This window comes from Cololabis saira, chromosome 19 (genome assembly GCF_033807715.1).
Source record: "Cololabis saira isolate AMF1-May2022 chromosome 19, fColSai1.1, whole genome shotgun sequence".
In the NCBI taxonomy this organism is placed as follows: Eukaryota; Metazoa; Chordata; class Actinopteri; order Beloniformes; family Belonidae; genus Cololabis; species Cololabis saira.
In genome coordinates this window covers 34882430-34902784 of record NC_084605.1, presented here as the reverse complement: position 1 = coordinate 34902784, position 20355 = coordinate 34882430, and the positions used below count along the sequence as shown (strand labels likewise).

The 20355-nt window shown below is 39.7% G+C and overlaps 1 protein-coding gene across 1 annotated transcript in view; it reads right to left on the bottom strand.

Moving 5' to 3' along the window:
* nrg3b (neuregulin 3b) overlaps positions 1-20355 on the bottom strand; it is a 305656-nt gene that overhangs the window by 137121 nt on the left and 148180 nt on the right. Inside the window, exon 2 of the mRNA XM_061707728.1 lies at positions 16834-16969. Within this exon, the coding sequence (XP_061563712.1) occupies positions 16834-16969 (136 nt within the window). The remainder of the gene's footprint in view (positions 1-16833; positions 16970-20355) is intronic.

Below are 20355 nucleotides of genomic sequence, written 5' to 3'. Positions count from 1 at the left end.
CATGACATCTTTACCTGTGATGATAAAAGAAGATCCACCAGGTGAGCTTCTGGTGGAGCACAGAAGACAACACTATCCACAGTTTAAAGGGGACCTATTATGAAAAACATGTTTTTTCTTGTTTTAACATATATAAAGTGATCTCCCCTCACCCTGCCAGCAGAGGGGAGATGAAATACCATGAATTTCTACAAGGTCTCTGACCCCCGCCCTGCAGAGTCCCCCAGTGTCACGTGACTTTTTTTGAGCCGTTTAGAATCTGCTCCCGTTGTTATGTAACGACGGGAGCAGATTTCCATAGGTCGGCCCCCGCTGCTGAAACCACGCCCACAACCAGCTCTGTACGCCGGCTCGAACGTCCGCCATTATTCAGCAGCGGAGGCTGTTTGAACAGCGAGGGAGAGTAGAAATGAGATTTTGCATCGACATTTACCCTTATAAAAGGATCAGATCCCACAGCACGGACCCGGCAACTGCACACGAGTCAGCGGTAAGTTCCTTTTTTTTTTAAATGTTATTTGCATGGGCTAAGTATTTAGCTTAGCTTGTTTTTGTTCTGTTCATTTCAGATATTCCAAGCAAAAGGCTGATTTATGGTTCCGCGTTACACCAACGCAGAGCCTACGGCGTAGGCTCCGTTGGCGGGGGCCATGGGTTTGATTAATGTAATAACTTAAATAAAGCACAATCAAACTAAATTTTGCTCCCGCTCTATTTTTTAAATACCACACTTGTATGCTTGTGTGTGTGTGTGTGTGGTTGTTAGCCTTCCTGTGTGAATCCGAGGTGACTAAAGGCTGATTTATGGTTCTGCGTTTCACCAACGCAGAGCCTACGGCGTAGGGTACGCGTCGATTTAACGCAGAACCGTAAATCAGGCTTTAAGATCCGAGTAACTGAATGCTCCTCCCCTGCTACACGTCATTCAGGGAGCCAATCAGCACAGAGCCTCATTATCATACCCCCCCCTTCCCTAAAAATGAGGCACAGAATAAGGCTTTAGAAGCGGTAAAACTATAGACATGGCTCACAGGCTGAATTTTTGATGTATGTAGAAAAAAACAAGCTTTAGATTGTTTTTAAGACATTCAAGGCCTTTTTAAAATATACATTAAATGCCATAATATGTCTCCTTTAAGAGTGAATATAATGGTCTTCACTCTGCACAGATACTGATCTGAGGGCGTGTATCATCTAACCTCCGAGGCAGGAGGAAACCTTTTTTATGTTGTTTCCAGAATGTCATACATGTTAACACAAATTACATAAGCACATGTTCCTACTCTGAACCGTTATGTCATTCTAATGACGGAGAAACACACACACACAGGAGGTGTCCTTGAGGAAAATCTCCAGATCTCCATGTGCATATGATGGCTACAGAGTTATCAAAGTGTTGATTTGTGTTTCAGTGTGATGATGTAGCTGTATGGACGCTGCTATGTCCACTGCTGAAAATAATTTAGCCTCAATAACGGTAATGGGAAGCAGCTGTTTTCCTTCACAAGCTGAACTCAAAATGAAATAGCAAGTAAAGTGCTGCCGGCGACTAACTGGGGCTGTGACGCTGCCGCCGCCACCACCGCCACCACCGCCACCACCGCCACCACCGCCACCACCGCCACCACCGCCACCACCGCCACCACCGCCACCACCGCCACCACCGCCACCGCCGCCACCACCGCTTCCACCGCTTCCACCGCTTCGACCTTCAACACCAATACAGTGTCTTCGTAGCAGTTACAATCAAATGCTCCATATTTACTTTAGGTGGTTTGATGGGGCAAAGGGATACTTGAGGGAGATGCTGTGTTGAAGTGTGCGTTGGTTGTCATCTTGTTTGTGGGTCTCTTAGGCGTTGCAAACAAGATTTTTTTTTCCACGAGTCTTCTCCAGATATGAACACCCATCCATCCATTCTCTATACTCACTGTCCTCTTTAGAGCCACAAGGGGGGCAGGAGCGTTTCCCAGCTGTCATCAGGAGAGAGGCGGGACACACCCCTGACAAGTTGCCAGCCCTTCAGCGGGCCAAACAGAGACAAACTCCTGCAGACAATCTGGAGTAAGCACTTACCCTAACATGCTATTGGACTACGAGAGGGAGCCAGACAGAAACTGTTGCTGACATTGTTTCGAAGCAAAACAACCATCATGACATATGAAACTGCAATTTACAGTATTTTTGAACACTATTAAACAGAGCACTCATAGTTTGTGAATTAGAGTCTTAATATTAGTGCTTTTTAGGCTTTTGCTGATATTATGATTGGTACTATATGTGAATTTTAAACATTCATTTCTAACAATCACTGCCTGTCAGTGTTGACTGCTATGTATTTTGATCTGAATATGTCAAAAACAAAAAGGTTTGTGCAGTAAATTGTCTTTATGCAAAGCAGAGATAATCTTGAGGAAGGTTTAACTGTACAGATGTGCTGGGTTTTCTTGATAACATGTCAATCCTGTGCTCATTTAGTCCTGAATCTTTGGAACATATGGACCCGCCAGTCTTCTGTCTACAGTGTCTGGGTGATGGCTCTATAAAGTATGTTTGAAGGTGGAAATGTGAATGAAATATTTATGTATTTGTATACCCACCTTAAATAATATGTAAATAAATAATATAATAATAAAAAATAATACAAATACATAATTTGTATGCATAAAACAAATATAGTAGGAAAGAAAAAAAAATCCTACAAGGTCTTAAAATTAGGTAAATATAACCTCAGATGAACAAATGCACATCACTTATTACACCATGTTATCATTTGTTTAACAAAAACTAAGCCCAAATATAGTAGCAGTGTGTGGAAAACTACATAAACCTGACTAGTCCTATAATAGATGAGTTGGTAAGATGCAGTCAGATTCTGTGAGCAAATCTATGAAAGCAGACATTTAGACAGTTTGCTAGTCTGAGGCATTCAGGTATGTGTTGACACAATGTCAAGGAGAGAAATACAGAGGAGTAACTGATACTGGTAATCAATCTGTCAACATCCTTTTTAATCATCTCTGGAAAACTAGGATAGTTGCTCTTCCAGGAGGAGTCCCAGCAGGTTCACCTCAATGGTGGACTCTAATGATTAGAAAATTACACAAAACACCAAGAGCTAAATTTCAGACACTACAGGCATTAGTTAGGATGTTAAATATGAAAAAAAAAAAAAAAGAATCACATATCACCTATACACAGATTTGGCAAGGATTTTTATGCCAGATGCCCTTCCTGACACACTCCCACAAGCTTGCGGAGAACAAGCAAACCTCATACAGCCAGGAACTAAACCAGGGACCTTCCCACGTAGAGGCAACTGTGCCAATAACCGTTCCACGGAAGCAGCATGAGAGGGCATGACAATATAATTGGAAAAAGACTGACAGGACAACACCTCACCTCCCTCACCTCTCAGAAAAAAACCTGACTTTTGCAGCTTATTGTTTGCAATTGACCGAACCACAAGACTTCTAGAGGCACATGGGTTGTAGGAACATCATGTTATTTGACTCTAATAAACAACTTCACGTTTAGCGAAGAGCAAACACAGCATTGCAGCATAACACACTTCATACCAGCTAGCAAGCATGGTGGCAGGGGGTTGATGGTTTGAGCTTTTTTTGGCAGCCACAGGAACTGGTGACCTTGCAGCCACTGAGTTGACCATGAACTCCTCTGTATACCTGAGTGTGCTAAACCCAAATCTGGAGCCCTCTGGCAGACAATTCATGTTTAAGCATATAAAAACTAATCTATAACAGAATGTTTAAAAGTAAAATAAAATAATCAACTTATTGCAGCACGTGGAGAGGAATCAGGTTCCTGACTGACTACAAAAGCAACATCACACAGGTCAGTCAGGGCAAGGATCTCCCAGACACATGGAACCTTTTCTTTGCTTGCTTTGAAAAGCAGCAGGGGAGAGCCCAGCCTGTTGACAGGATGTAGCCTGAGCAGCAGCCGACACTTACCCTCCAGCAGCACCAGGTGAGATCCACCCTGAGAAGGATCAACACCACAAAAGCAGCTGGACCGGATGGGGTGACAGGCCACCTATTGAAGTCCTGCACTGACCAGCTGGGTGTAGTGTTCACCAACATCTGCAACCTCTCCCTACAGCAAGCCACAGTCCCCACCTGCCTCAAATCCACAACCATTGTTCCTGTGCCCAAAAAACCTGCTGTCACAACACTCAATGACTATGGCCCAGTTTTTCTCACCCCTGGGATAATGAAGTGCTTTGAGATGATTGTCTTAGCACACATCAAAGACAGCATCCCTGCAGACCTAGACGAACATACCGTTTGCTTACCGGGCAAACAGATCTATGGAGGATGTCTCCACCACACGTCACACAGCCCTGACTCTGGAGCAGCCAAACACGTTTGTACGTCAGGATGCTCTTTTTGGACTTCAGCAGATCATTCAACCCTGTGATCCTCCATAACTGGTCCACAAACTCTCCAATCTTGGACTCTCATCCACACTATGGACTTCCTGACCAACAGGATATCAGGATGGGGAGCCTGACATCTGATACCATAATCATGAGCACCGGCATACCCAGGATTGTGCCCTCATTCACTCCTCCAACACCATAGGGACATTCCCAGACACTACTGTGATAGGCCTCATTCCTGACAACAATTAAACTTTGTACAGGCAAGACGTCCAACACCTGGAGGACGTGCTCAGGTAACGATCTAGTCCTTAACACCACCAAAACAAAATATATAATCATAGACTTCAGGAGGACCAGGAGAACAACACAACCCCCACTCTATGTCAGAGGTGAGGGGGTGGAACATGCAGACTCTGTCAGATTCCTTGGCATGTACATTTCCAAGGATCTGACATGGGCAGTAAATACTTTCAAAGTCACAAAAAAGGCCCAGCAGAGGATGTTGTTCCTGAGGAAGCTCAGAATGGCTCCTCGACTGCTCAGACAATAATACAGGAGCACTGTAGAGAGCATCCTCCGCCAGGGCTGTACGGTGTGGTACAGCAGCTGCACAGCAGAGGAGATAAGAGATCTGTCCTGGGTGGTGAAGGTGGTGCAGAGGATTTTGGGAGCTGAGCTCCCTGACTTGGACTCTATGTACACTAAGCACATGCAGAGAAGAGCGCAAGCTATTTGCATAGAGCGCAGCCACCCTGGACATTCCCTGTTTGTACCACTGCCACCGGGGAAGAGTTACAGGATTATTAAATCAAGCACCAACAGGCAGAGCTGTAGCCTCCATCAATCCACATCCACACACTCCCCCCTCTCACAAACACGCACCCACCCACCACCCGTTATCCTACCCAACCCCAACCTCATTATGCCTTCTCATCCATCTCTGACCCACCGCGGTGCAATACACCACCAAAGTGCAATAACACGGTTTACACTGTTACAACTGCTACCTCCATCATTTTATTTAATTCCACTGTGAGACTTTACTCACTACATAACTGTGGACGCTTCACCAATCCGTCTGTCAATCTCACACTCCATCATTCCATCACTCATGAATAAGACCCTGAGATACTTAAACTCCTCCAATTGAGGCAGGACCTCTCCACCTACCCCGGAGAGGGTATGCGACCCTTTTCCGGTTGAGAACCATGGTCCCGGATTTGGAGGTGCTGATTCTCATCCCAGGTGCTTCTTATTCGGCAAACCGCCCCAGCACATCCTGAAGGTCCTGGCCTGATGAAGCCAACCAGAAAACATCATATGCAAAAAGCAGAGATGAAATCCTGTGGTTCTCACACTAGACAACCTCCAGCCCCTGGGTACACCTAGAAATCCTGTCCATAAAGATTATGAACAGATCCAGTGACAAAGGGCAGCCCTGCCGGAGTAGAAAAACACTGGAAACAGATCTGACTTACTGCCAGAAATGCAAACCAAGCTCCTACTTTGGTCGTATGAAATAAAGGATATAAAGGACGGATGGCTGTATGGATGTAAGCCTGACTTGGAAAGACTCCCAAGTTATGGAGGGAATTTGTGTCACACTAGTGTATAAGATGCCCCTGAGCATTAAAAATGAACCAGTTACAAAAGTGCCAAACTTGCTTCTTCTTTTTTTTTTTTTTCCCTAATGCCCAGCAGGGAGTGATTCATCCAGTTCAAAATGGCTTTACTATATAGTAGTGTGAGGAAATAACCCTGCTTCTAACTTGATTAACTGGACACATTTGTTTATGAACATTTATAATCTAAATCACATTTTCAATAGAGCATGAGGTACATTTTGTTTCTGCATTCTTGTTTGTGATTAAAAAAGGGCATAATTTTTAGCATGGTTACCTTGTGATTATGTTGAAGTGTGAAGCACCTATGTAGACTGCATCAGTTCTTAATTTCTTTCAATTCTATCCACTTTTAATTAAAATAATCAACATCATAGCTTATTCCCTTGTATTATTGTCTATTTGTGCAGTTACTTATTTATTTTCTTGACAGTCTGTTCATCACATTCTAGTCTCAAATATGTTGTGTATTGCTGCTTCATTGGGAATCCTCGTGTTTCATTTTAACTCTTTATTGTAATTTTTCAGTGAGTAGGGTGGTGACCTACATTTGCATCTTGTTGGATGATGAAAATAAAAAGAAAAACTGCAACTGGATTTCAGAGGAATGATGCAGGATTAGGATTTTCACTAAGAGCGTGGGTTTTGTTTTTTTCTCCTCTGTGGGACTGTTACTGTATTTTTGCTCCGTCATTTTACTTCTTCTTTTTTGTTTATTTTCATCTCTGTTGGTGTGGTTGGGTTTATGCAACACAAGAAGAAAACAAAAAGCATGGTCGGAGTTAAAATACAACCTTTCTTCACATTGTGTACTACACTTCAGAAGGCACACGTTGCCCCGAGGCAACAAGCTTTCTCCATTTGCTTGGTGATATGAGCTTTTACGGTGACATCACCAAGAGAAAATGCCTCACGGTGTCTATGGAGGTCACTGACTATCCTGCACTCTGCAGCCTTAAAAAAGAGGATTGCCCTGATGGTTGTGCATTGAGACCAGCTTACATCTGTCTGTCAGCAAGATTACTTAAAAACTATACCCAGACACGTTTTCTGCAACTCTGTGAAGAATTGGCACATGAGTAAAGGAAGAATTCATTCAACCTTGGTGCAAATCTGAACTAGAGATTTGAGATCGAATTCAGGATTAAAGTTCATGTACACAGCCTTGTCCAAGTTTATTTATTTATAAAGAATTATCCAGATAGCATAAACCCTACTTGCCCAAGGGTTTATGTCAAAAACATTTCCTTTGGATATCACACGGTCATATATATTTTAAGGATAGGGAAGTTGACTGAGAAAAAGATTTGAATTAAATCACTTTTGACTGACAATTTGAGCCCACGTCTCTGAGGATTCATCTCTACCTGAATCGGAAACAGAAAGTGGTGCCTCAACTAAGACCTGAGGCCAGGTGTTGGGTTAGCTGGGGAACAGGTAATTCAGCTCCCACTTTTACAATTGTGTGGCCTTCCATATAGCAGCTGGGTGGGAAAAGTGGAGGACATGGCCCATTGGATTTAAGCCTGAAGAACATCCCCCCTAGCGGCATGGATCAGCAGAGGAGCAACAGCATTGTGGATTAGTGCAGCCTGTCGAGGTCTGACGATGCAGTGACAATTTAATCGCTGAACTGGTCCTCCGTAGTGACAGAAGTTGTGAGAAAAAAGAACAGGAAGGGGAAGTTAAGAGGCAGAGGTCTTCATTTATATGATACAATTCGTCATATCAGATTCTGTTAATGCTGTGGCCAATGTCTCCTGGGTTCTGGGAAAACAAAAACATAAACAGGCTCAAGGAGTCAGCCACACACACAGCACTCTCAGCTTATCCTTAAGCCCACAGCAAACTATCAACAATCGAAATAGCTCCCTTCCTCATGGGGACGTGAGCATTGCAGAACCTTTTTCTTCTCTTTTTGTTTTATTCTTTGGGAAGAATTATTTGATTTCATTATCAGAATACACGAGCATGACATTTAGACAGAACACATTCACAAGTATATTTTGAATGAACTAGTGATGCTACATTAAATCATCCTCCTGCACAGATGGAGGTTGGAAGAAAATACATGAAACAAATCAATGACCTAATGTTTTGCGTCAGCAAAGCTTTTACAGAAGTAATCAAATGTGTAAATTTTGTCATGAATTATTCACAATTGTAGTCATTTATACCATCAGGTGGCACTTATTCTAATGTTTGATCGATCAGAATCGATGCAGATAATATAATGCAAACTAAAGATCATTTGATAAACACCCACTGCAGCAGTCTCACAAAAAAATGAGTCAACAACATTTTTTTTCTTTTTTTTCTGCTTCTGGCTCCACGTTCATGAGAGGAGTTACCATGGTAATAGTGGAAATGAGCTATGTTTTCTTGCCAGGCTTTTAATGCACACACCTAAGCAAAAACACACATGCAGTGATATTGAGTTAATCTAGCAGAGAAGAATAAAAGCAAAACCATGAAATATACATTTGTTTTCAAAGGCATAGCAGTGCATATCTTGTATCTGTTTTGTCTTCTTCAGTCATTTTAATTAAACTCTAAATTATCACATATTTGAAAAGATAAATTCTTTCATCTGATCAACAGTCAACACGTATTTTCATTTGTATTTATATGTTCTGGTTGGATGTTCTAGGCATGCTCTTTTTTTTCCTACTTCAAACCACTAAATCCTTTAGTGAACGTGTTCAAGATGGCACACTGTCATTGTTCAAATCACCTATTAAAATGCAAAATGCCTCCTGTTTAATTCCCTCATCTCAACTATGTCTGGCATGGCAATTTTCCATTTTTATATTATTACCAAGGATTAGCATATCATTCAAAATGAACATATTCCCAACTCATGAAAATGGAGAATTTATGTTAGAAAACAAAAGAAAAAGTAACTATACACAATGGAAAGACTGATTGGTGTATTTTCTCCTCATTTTTGGCAAGATGGCAACTTTAAGCTGTTTCAACGTTATAGGAAACTTTCACTAGCTTTGCATCATCCGTGCAACCGCTCATTCTCCATGTAGTGTGTTTTTGACACAATGCTTGTGCAAGTTAGGAAATAGTTTGTTAAAAGTGAACAGAGACTATTTTGCCTTGTGATTTTTGCAAGAGAAATCTTCTTTTAGGTCTGGAGAAAAAAAATATATTTTTTGAATATTTAGAGGGCAAAGCACAAAGAAAACTGGCATTCTTGCAGACTTTATAGATACAGTCGCCACTGAATCCCCTGAGCAGAGCAGACACTGTATACCTGACTGTTATTCACACTCTTGTTTGATACAGAAAAGATCCTACGTGTCTCAGCCAGAGACCTACTTTTAATGTATTTTTACTTTTATTTGACCATTGCAGTTCTTCCAATTGTATTCAATCATTTATTTTGACATAAACACTATCAAATTGCTCATATTAAAGAGAGCATTTGAAACATTCGATAGATAACTAAATATAGGCACACTTGAGGCTGCAAGCTGCAAATCTTACATACTGTAGCAAGAACAGTTGGCAGTGGCATTGCCAAGCATCAGCAGGTCCATACTGCTCTGTATAACCCAAAAGTCCCAAAGCAGAGTTATTATAGTTAACAAAAACAAAGATTAAAACTGAAACTATCAGTGAAAAATATAATACCACAAACCGACATTAAAATATGAACTAAAGTTTTTCATGAAATGAAAACTAAAAAAACCAAACTAGAATCAACAATGCATAACTATATGAAACAAAATAGAACTGCAGGTAATATTAACTTTGTTTTCCTCTTCGATTCCTGTGTTGGTTTTTGATGTCTGACATCCATTATTGTTGGACTGCGTTCTGACCACCAGTGCCTTTTTACCTTTGGCCATTCATTTTTATAATCACTAAAAAGAAAGAACAAATGATTTGTGATCTTTATGGCATTGTTGATAGATTTCTTTAATCCTAGAATTTGTTTTGTCAATATTTCTAAGTCAATACCTCAAAATCTAAAACGATGTTGTGGTGTAGGGTTATTATGGTTGGGTTTTATGTTTGTATGTCAGACTTGCTTCTTTAGTTTAGATGCTCTATTAGTATTAGTATTAGTATTTTTTTGATTGTTTTCCGGTTATTCCCTTTTTGTATTTTTCTGTGGATTCCTGCAAGTGCAGTGCTTTTTGTTTAGTTAAAGTTCTTTTTGTTTTGAAACTCCTGCTGCCTCAGTTTGGGCCTGCATTCAGATCGGTTTTTAGCTTGGATCGTTAATTGAAAATGACTCATATCCAATATGTCTTTATACTGGTTAACATTTAGGGAAATAATGTGCAATTTAGATAACAGGTAAAACAAAAGAAACCACACAAGTTATTACTTTCCAAAGCATTCTTGGAGGTCAAAAAGGATTATGCACATTTTAATGCAGAGAAGAAATAGATTATGTCCACCTGCCTTTACATCATTTGCTATTGTCACATTTTCAACAAAGTATGAGTCAAATCAAATGTGAAAATCTGATTTCTCCACCTAAATGGTAGATGGAAATGAATGTACCCAAGTTATATCTAATGTATTCAGGATATGCGTAATCCCTGAAATTAATCTAAGAATATCGAAGTCCATGTCCTTTTTTGTTACTGCTTACATATCTGCTGGATGAAACCAATGAAATTGGGCCACGTGAACCATGTATTATAATATATCTACCTTTTCTAGTACTAGTTTAAAAGTTCTAGTTTACTACCTTGGACAACCACTAAGTTTCACAACTGAGCAAAAAACATCTGAACAAAACAAAGGCAGGGTTGAAAGCGAAGCCATAACATGCCTATCACCGTGAAAGTCTTTTTATCCAATGGTGTGTTCATTTAGGGAGTGTGGAAGTTCTCTCTTCTTGCAAAGCGAACACAGACCTGCACCATCTTGGGAGGACGAGCTTCCACAACGGAGAACACATGTACAGGGATGACATGTGCATTATGAGGTCAGAACTTAATTGCATTGTTATATCTCCACACAGACAATAGCTGTTTGCAGCTGTATAACGATTGTGGTGTATTGACCCTTTAAGGAATAATTGCAAACTGAGAGGATGTTGCTCAGCTGGGGCTGGTGATTTACTAACATTTTGTGGTTGTTTTCTTCCTCCCCGCTTGGCTATGAGGTATATCTTCCCTGTATAACTGAACTCCGACCACAAAGGTCTAACATGCCTTTGCTTCAAAGATTTCTTGTTTTGCAACAGCACAAATAAGTATAAAGAATATATATCAATAAAGAACCCTTCTGGTTCCCCATTGTCACAAAGCACTCTGGGTAAAAATACCAGCCTATAGTGTTAGGTCCTTGTTGCTGGTTTTATAGATTCACCATGCTTAGACAACTGCTGAGTGCTGTGACCCTGACATACATGAACAGGAAGTCAGGTGGCGTGACTGAGTTTGACAGCCAGCTCTACCACCACCACATGTCTTTTAAAAATGTACTCATTCTGCACTTAAATAAAAGATTTCATGCAATATATGGTTTTTGCGTTCGTGTAATTGGTGAACATGTCAAGCTCAACTCAAATCACCTTATAAATATTTAAAATCATGCCCTCATGATGGCATATAAATCTGCATTGACACCATTTCAATGCACATTTCATAATTATATGATTGCTGGCACCTAAAATATGCTTCTTTTTTCAAATGTCAAGTGTCTTTACTTTAGATTTATTTTACTTTAGATTTATTTGAATCAAGTAGACGTGAAGCTAGAAATGAACTATATCAATAGGAACAGGACTGTAGTTTCTGTGACTGTGGGATGGTTATTAACAGGGAAGAAATAAATGCAATATTGTAAAATTGATAACGACCTTTTGTCTCGATGATTTTATCTTTTATCACTTTGCTGATATTAATCTGTCTTGCTACGGTGGTGCAGCATTGTAGATTCCCAAAGTTCTGAACGTGGTTGCTGATATCGCCCACATGAAAAGTCAGCACTGACGGCAAATATAGTTAGGTGTGATACGCCTTATTTTGTTAGAAATCAAATAATGTAAATCTTTCTGTAGATAAAATTAAGACGTTGACGTCAACATGCTATAAGGCCTTTGAAATCTTTAATACTTACTGTTCAAAAGACATGGCACTGATGAAAAAGTAGGCCTTAAGCTCAAATTTGCATGTTTATTTTGGGAGCCTTATTAACATTGGCAAACATGAGCGGTGGGCAGGAGGGAGGTGGGAGGGAGTTCATAACAAAATTACATGATTTCCAGACAAAAACAATGTGCTCTCATCCAAAGATCCAGGTCCTTCCTGAAGATGAAGACACATTTATTTGTCTTATGTTGGAAAATAAAACAAAAATATTAATCTTTTTTGCTTTCTGTTCTTTAGAACAGGGCCGGAGAGGTGAGTGGTTCTCAGATCACGGCACTGATCCACAATTACAGGGATGATTGCTCAATACTAGCAACATACAGCAAATGATTGCCAGTCAAATGTTGTCTATTGAATTCTCTTAACCCTCACAAGCCGCTGAAGGATAGCCATGCCCTCTGAGGAATTGAGGGCCTTCGCCCGAGCCTTAGTGCCTTGCAAGGGTTAAATATCTGAATTTCTTTCCAAGCAGAAATAAATATAGCACTTCAGGATGTGGGATTGTATCAAAGTGAAAATTAGATGTGATCTGTTGGGTTCATTATTTAGGGTGGTTTTTTCATGAATTGGCACATGAAACTAAATAAAATTTCAAATTTTGGCCTCAACTGAAATTAATTGGAATGACTTGGATTATCAATCAATTAAAACAAAATTGGACTGAATTGGAACATCATTTAAACTTAAGTGGATTATATTTAACTTGTACATTTTGAACGATTTCTGTGTACAGTGCCCTGAAATGACTTTGTTATGAGCTGAACCTAAAGTGAGCCAAGCTGCAGTGAATTTATTTTCAAGCCGATATATCTGAGATGGGAAACAAGCAAGACATAATGGATTGTACAAAAGTGCAGCAGCATTTCTACAGATACGCCGCTTTCAACTTGCTGTTTAGATTTTTCAGTGTATCCGAAAATCAAAATGCGGGCAGACATTTTGCAAACAAGCTTATAAACCAAGTGTACACAAATCAATCTTGTGTGAGTTTGTTTGCTGAAAATGGTGAATATTTAATGTAAACTGCTGACTATTTTTCACAGGAGCTTGTGCACCAGAGAACAGTCAAAATACGAATGGATGTTTGTGTTTTCTAGAAGATTTGAAGACAAATATCAGTTCACTAATTTATTACAGGGTGTAAATCCAATTCTGCAATTTTAAGTGTTGAATTATAGAACTCAAGTAAATGGTTTGTTTTAGCAACATGCACCACGTGACCCAGCAACTCTTTACCTTTTTGTTATTATCTTTTCAATTAAAACTTTCAATGCCACACTCAGTATTCATTTAGTGACAACAAACAAGATTCACATTGATGACTTGAACAATCACATTTTTCAGATCCACAGCTTCCATCAGCCAAAGGAAAGAGCTCTTTCAGAAGTATTCTCAAATGTATTTTTTTCCCCCCACTTTTTATTCTTTTTACATAAAATGTACTCACCTTAAGAGAAACTGGCAGACAGACTTTGTAGATAAGGCCAGAAAATCTCTCCTGTGACCCATATTCGATCATTCAGCTGTAGCTAATTATAGCCCAGAATTCAGTGTTTCTGTCTCACAGGTAATATTTTTTGAAATCCCAGTCCTTGTTTTCATAATATGAAATAAAATACAACTTTCCTTATCTGTTTTGAAGCTAGATATTAAAATTACCCATTTAATTGTCTATGATGAATACATTGTTTCGCTGTTTTAAATCAAAGGAAATTTCTTGACAGTTTTCACTCAACATCCGTTCCCAAATAAGCTTGCGTGTAATTTTGCATAAGTTTTTGTTTTTTTTTCCCCCCCAGTGCTCCTACCTAAGTCAGTCCTGGGTAGGCTTGGGCGGTATCCAAATTTTGATACTGTCAAACTTCCTCCACGTTTTACCCCGGTATTACCGTGACTAATTAAAAATGATGACGTAAGCCTCAAGTGGTATTACCAAACTGTTGGCTTGAGCCTTCACCGTTCAGAAACTGAATACCAAACACTATTACTGAACAATAACAACATAACATGCTTAATATTAACAACTTTTATTAACAACAAATGCAGCTTATAAAAAAAGTGCAAATACAACAGTCGTGCACAAATCAATAAAGATCATGTCGGCGCCGACAGGATTTAGCAGGCGCACTTCACATTACCGTAAAGCCTGATTTATGGTTCCGCGTTAAATCGACATAGAATCAATTTTAGGCATTAAATGACTTTTATTTGATATTTAATTGTTATCTCTTATATAAGTCCATTGCATTTTTTCATGACGGTATTGAAAATGATACCGCTGCTATTTTCAGACACCGACAGTATACGGTATTAGCGTAATACCGCCCAAGCCTAGTCCTAGCCCCTCTAGCTGTGAGACGGCTGCACTACCAGCTGCCTGTCTTCTATTTTAATGGAAGCATTAAGGGTCATATTTCTAGGAAGGTGTGCTAATGTGCTCGTTTTTAATTGAACAGCATTTTACTACAACCCTTCCCTCAGAGAAAATGTCTCATCATGCATTTTGAAAGTGATGTATCAGTGTGATTTCAGGAACGAAGTGGATGGCGCATTAGGGTTTAAGAACAAGCAGACATGTGGGAACTGATTTTAACTACGAAAACAAAAGTTGGAAGTCCAGAGAACTGCCAAACATATATATGTAATGCATTCACATCTGCATTTGCATTTATTTTAGGTGTCTTTGGCTATAAGGGCGACAATTTAAACCACCAGAAGATTTCGCTCCTGTTCTTTCTTTTTTAATGAATACAACCGGCATTTAAGTGGCCTTGCTAAAATATGTCTGTCAGCATGATTAGTTATGTGAGTAAAAAATGACCTGAATTCTAAGAAGCATAAAATTAAAGTTGACATATTTCTTTAATATTTTAAGCAAGACTTCCCTTCCTCCTTTCTAAGTAGTCCTAGAGCTCAGTAAGATTCCCTATGGCAAGTATCACAACCTGTAAATGCTTTTTCTGAGAATCTTTCAAATGTATATTGGGGCTTATACATAGATACTAATAGATGTCCAATTACAATTAGGCTGAGGGCTGTCAGGGCCACAGAAAAACCTTCAGCTTGTACCTCATTAGATTCTTGGTAAGATCTTTAAACTTTGATGGAAGCCTTTGTTCCTTTCTTTAATCCCCACATTTTTCACCCTGCCCAGAAAGTGCAATTATTTAACTGAGTCCATTTTTCTTTTTGCTGGAGTTTATCTATCCGACATGGACGATACATTAATAAACACGGTTGTCAATGTGCCCGAATTTGTTTAATGGCTAGTTTGTTTTTGTTATTATTTTTTCATCTATTTATGTATTTTTATCCACAGCGTCGAGACCATTGTGACAGAGTCATACAGAAAAACAGAGTATAAAATTGAAACCGATTTATATTAAAATAGATCAGTTAGTTAGGTGCTCTGTCCAACACCAGCAGCCAATAAGTTTAACTTTGATGGTCCACAGAACTTTCTTTTTGGCCTGGTTTAGATGTTCATTTAGAAAATTCTTCTGAAACTAAATTGAACATGCAGTCCTTTTTAGAAAGCTCTCGTGGTTTTCTAGACATCTATTTGACCTCCACCATTCCTGCTAACTGCCATTTCATGATTCAATTACAAAGTGAGGAAGCAGCTACTGAAAAACACTTTGCAATCTCCTGATAGCCTTTTCCTGCTTTGAAAGCATCAAATATTATCAGAGGGGTAGCCAATGGAAGCTGATTGTTGAGGGAGAGTTTAAGGAATCAAAGTTTTTATAAAGTACATAAATATACATTTTCAGCTTTTTTTTCTATGGCTGTGAGCACAGACGGCCACAGCAAGCTAATCAAGGTCTGCGATATTAAGAGTTTATAGGGTTTTTTTTTCTTTTGGGGGGGGTGCCTAAACTTTCACAAGTTGCGTACTCAAAGCAAAGACTAATTTCTTATTGCTCATTTATTTATCCATCCTCCTCACTCTGAAATAAATCCCATCCTCTGTTCCCAGTCATTTATGAAGACATTTAGTGCAAAATAGGCTTGCTAATGCATTTGTCGTAGATGTTAAATATGCCAGCAGTTTCAGATGTTTTCCCAACACGTTTAACTCTAATTGGCAGCATTTAAGATTTTACATTCCATGCTATAAGATTAGTCAAAAGAATCCACCAAGGATCTATTTACTGGTGCCATTTGTTCACTTGGGCAGCTTGAAATTGAGAGACTCTCCAAGGTGAATAAAAAGTAAAATCTATTTCTTTTAAGTTGGATCAAAGAAACATCTTGGATGAGCGACTTCTTTACACCTTCCATTAAAGTACGCTGCAGATAAATGTGTGATATGACCTCTTTAAAGACAGCAGTAGAAAGGCATCTCTTGAAATTGCTATTATTAATTGAGCTTTTGTCAGAAGAAAGTGAAGTCAGAGATTACATCACGTTTGCCCCTCGTGTAGCTTTACTTGAATCTGTATGGAGGTACTTGTTTTCAGTTTCCCCTTTTTAGTCGTACAAATCAGAGGCTGTGTGCGATTTAGCCTTCAACTTGAGCTGCATTTGTAGCAACAATTTCTCGTGCTACTTTAAGAACATGGAAATAATAAAAAAGCCCCAAGGTTTGTGGTTGGAGGGCAAGGAGAAAAAATGAGAATGCACAGAAAGGGAACAAAGTAGATTTCAAAAAAACACAATCACACATTACACTTACCTGCAGTGTCTGTGAACCCCAGCCACAGTCTGGATAATGGAACATTCTCCTTCATTCAGACAAAAGGCCAGGTCTTTGTCCTCCACACATGGCTTAAAGACCTCGGAGCGAACACTAGGAAGTGTTGGGGCCAATGCTAGAGACAGAAAAAAGAAAATTGTAGTCAGTTTTGGATAGAAGGAATCAAAATGTTATTCTACTCATTATTTTAAAACAGCAGCACATATTATAGCAACTAGGGATGAATTTATCAATTAAGAACTGTCAAAATGAGCTCTTTGAAGTGATTTTTCCTCCATATTTCCTCTAGTGTTCTTGTTTGTTTGCAATAAAATGCTTTAGTATCAGTCGTTATAATATATAGTCATATAGATTGATTTCTGTGTTTGCTGTCCGCTACAACTGCAATCTTTAACTACATCTCTACAGTGAAATTCCCGGTTGCTGCTTCAGTGAACACAGTTGAGAGAAGAACAAAATTAAAAATAGGAACAGCACAGAGGCAGAAGGCAGAGCAGAGAGCAATGGGCCACGTGAAGCACTTTTTAATTCTCTTCTTCTTGTCTGACCCTGAGCGGCTCTCACATAAAGAGCATGGCTGCCATGTACAAGCACTGCAATGCAGGGTTCTCCACCCAGTGAAATATGCACAGCTGTCAGCCAAGTTATCACAGCAACATAAATATTGTGTGCGGCGTGTGCGACTCCACACACTGATCTTGACGAATGAATCAAAATCGCCGAAACACAAGTACACACAAGCAAACACACACAGTACATGAGTAGAGTTATACAGGAATGATCCCGTAGGAGCGCTCTTACTTCATCATGTAGTTAAGCACTGAAAATGGGATTGACTGGTATTATACCCAATATGATGCCAGCACAATTGGATTACACACGATTCTCCTTTGATCCATTTATATCGTGCACCCAAACACACCTTTCTGAATGCACTTTCATTCACGAGCTGCATTCTGCGAACTGTCGTTCGCTGTGTGTGAATCTTCCCCGTCTGCGGAGCTTGATAGGCTTTGCGCTGCACTATTGCAGGTTGGTGGCCTTCGCCAGCCGAAGTTTTAGTGACCAACTCCACCAAGGGAGGGGGGGGGAATCTATAAGAATCCGTTTGTTGTGCCTCGGTGTCAGCTCAACCTATGTTTTGTTTATGGCTATTGATCGATAAATCTGGGGGTCTTGATGTAAGACCCAGGAGATGATGAGAGATCAGAGAGAACACAAAAAGAGATATGTATTGCTCCCGAGGCCAACCGAGACTCTTCTGTAATGGGGTAAAAACTTTGGAGCATATAGTTTATTGTTGGTATTTTATTGACTAAAATAGAAGCTCTTTTGGTGTAAAATAACTGGAATAATGGATACAACTACAAGCAGCGATGAACGGGCCCTCACGTGTGCAATTTTCACCCATAAAGATCAAGGACTCAAAACTAAGTCCTATGACACCACCCACGAGTCTTTATGTCAAACCATTCAAAAAATATGGCAGAAAATAGGAACTATCAAATATCGACGAATCAGAAGAAGGGGCAGGGCTAATTTGCACCAATTAAGGTGAAGGAGTCAAAACCGAATCCGATGACACCACCCACGAGTCTTTGTCTCAGACGAAGGCGGGGGCGCGCTTTTTGGTGTCTAGCGTTGCCACGGTAACGCTTTTGACTGAGAAAAGTAATGCACTTTGTTGCAGGATGGAGACGCACATTTTGATGTATAACACACCTGGGTGCACGTTACGGTTCGGGCCGTATTAACGGCCGAAGAAGTGGCATAAATTGCGCCAAAATTACACAGATAATTTAAAATGGCCGACTTCCTGTTCGGTTTCGGCCATGGTGCCAAGAGACTTTTCTTTAAGTTGCGCCATGATACAGGTGTGCTGATTTTCGTGCATGTATGTCAAACCGTATTGTGGGGCTTGAGGTACGAAGTTTTCCAGGGGGCGCTGTTGAGCCATTAGGCCACGCCCATTAATGCAAACCATTAAATATCACATTTTTCGCCAGGCCTGGCTTGCGTGCAAAATTTGGTGACTTTTGGGGCACGTTTAGCGGGGCAAAAAGGCCCTCCTTTTGTCTGAAAAATAAAAATAAAAACGAGAAAAACAACTAGAACATCTCCTACAGATACAATAGGGCCTTCGCACTGTAAGTGCTCGGCCCCTAATAAAGGTGTAAATAGGTGAGATGCTCAGCGCTTCTATCTGTTGCACATTTTTAATTTATCATCTCCCAGCGTGCAGTGAGTTTAAAAGTATGGCTTTCACTCACTCAACACATTTACATGTTGTATTATTAACACTACAAATTCCCATAGTGAAGTGTTCAAAAGGTTACCTATTCCAAGATGTAGCTTTTATTAATAGAAATTAGAACACAGCCTCCCTGTGGTGCGAACGTCCCTCGCAATAACTGTCACTGCCTTCAAAGTCCACTGAAGTTTCCATTCAGAAAGCAACAGCAACCCCAGGTATGCGAGGAAAACAAGAGACCCAACATCCAGCGACAACCTTCGCCATGTTGGGTCAGCGATAAAGCCTAGGAGAAACGGACTACCTGACAAGAGGGAAAGTAGATTATGTATGTATTATGTAAGCCCCTTGGGTAATTTATATCGGACCGACTTGCATCACAGACAAGACATATTTGTGGACTTTTAAAGTTCGACCCTCTTTTTCATTTCAGGAAGGGCTGTCTAGCTCTTGCAGTCTCCCATCCCACTACCAGAGCCGGCCCAAGGCATAAGTGGACTAAGCGGCTGCTTAGGGCCCCGTGACCACTAGGGGGCCCCCAAGAGTAAAAATAAAAATTAAAAATTAAATAATTTTTTTATGTGTGAGTGAGTATGTTATTGTACAAAAACAGAATTATTAATATCATTACCGTACATAAACAATATTACAGTGTATGTTAACAGACTAGAGTAGATACTGCTGGCATATTGACTGCTGCCTCTCGGCTCCAGAGCTTGTCCACTTGTCATGTGTTCATTCAGCATTGAGCACGGCACTTCACATCTAGGAGTAGGTTGAAGGCCCACCATGTCGCTTCTAAGGAGAGGGTGGAGTATTGAGCACAAATAAAAAAAGTCAAAAGGTTTGTATTACAGTAATTTATTTAGATTTTTTTCTCCCTAATTTTACCAAAGCTTTTGCACATTTTCACATAGTTTTCAGAACTAATTATTTAACTTAATATTTGATTTTTAAACAATTTCCGTTACCTTGTTTCTGGTACCTCTGTTCATTTACATTATTATTTAAGTATTTGTTTGATTTTATTTGTTTATTCTATTTAATATTTGTCTGTTTTTGTACATTTGAATTTATTCTTATATGGAAAACATATTGACGAGGTACTGTTTATCTAAATTGAGTGATTTTAATCATAGCTATTGTAGTACTTTGTTGTTGCACTGTTGTTGTTCCACTTCAAATTATAGTTGCACATTGCTGTTGCAGTTTATTTAAAACCAATTTATCTTATTATATATATTTATTAT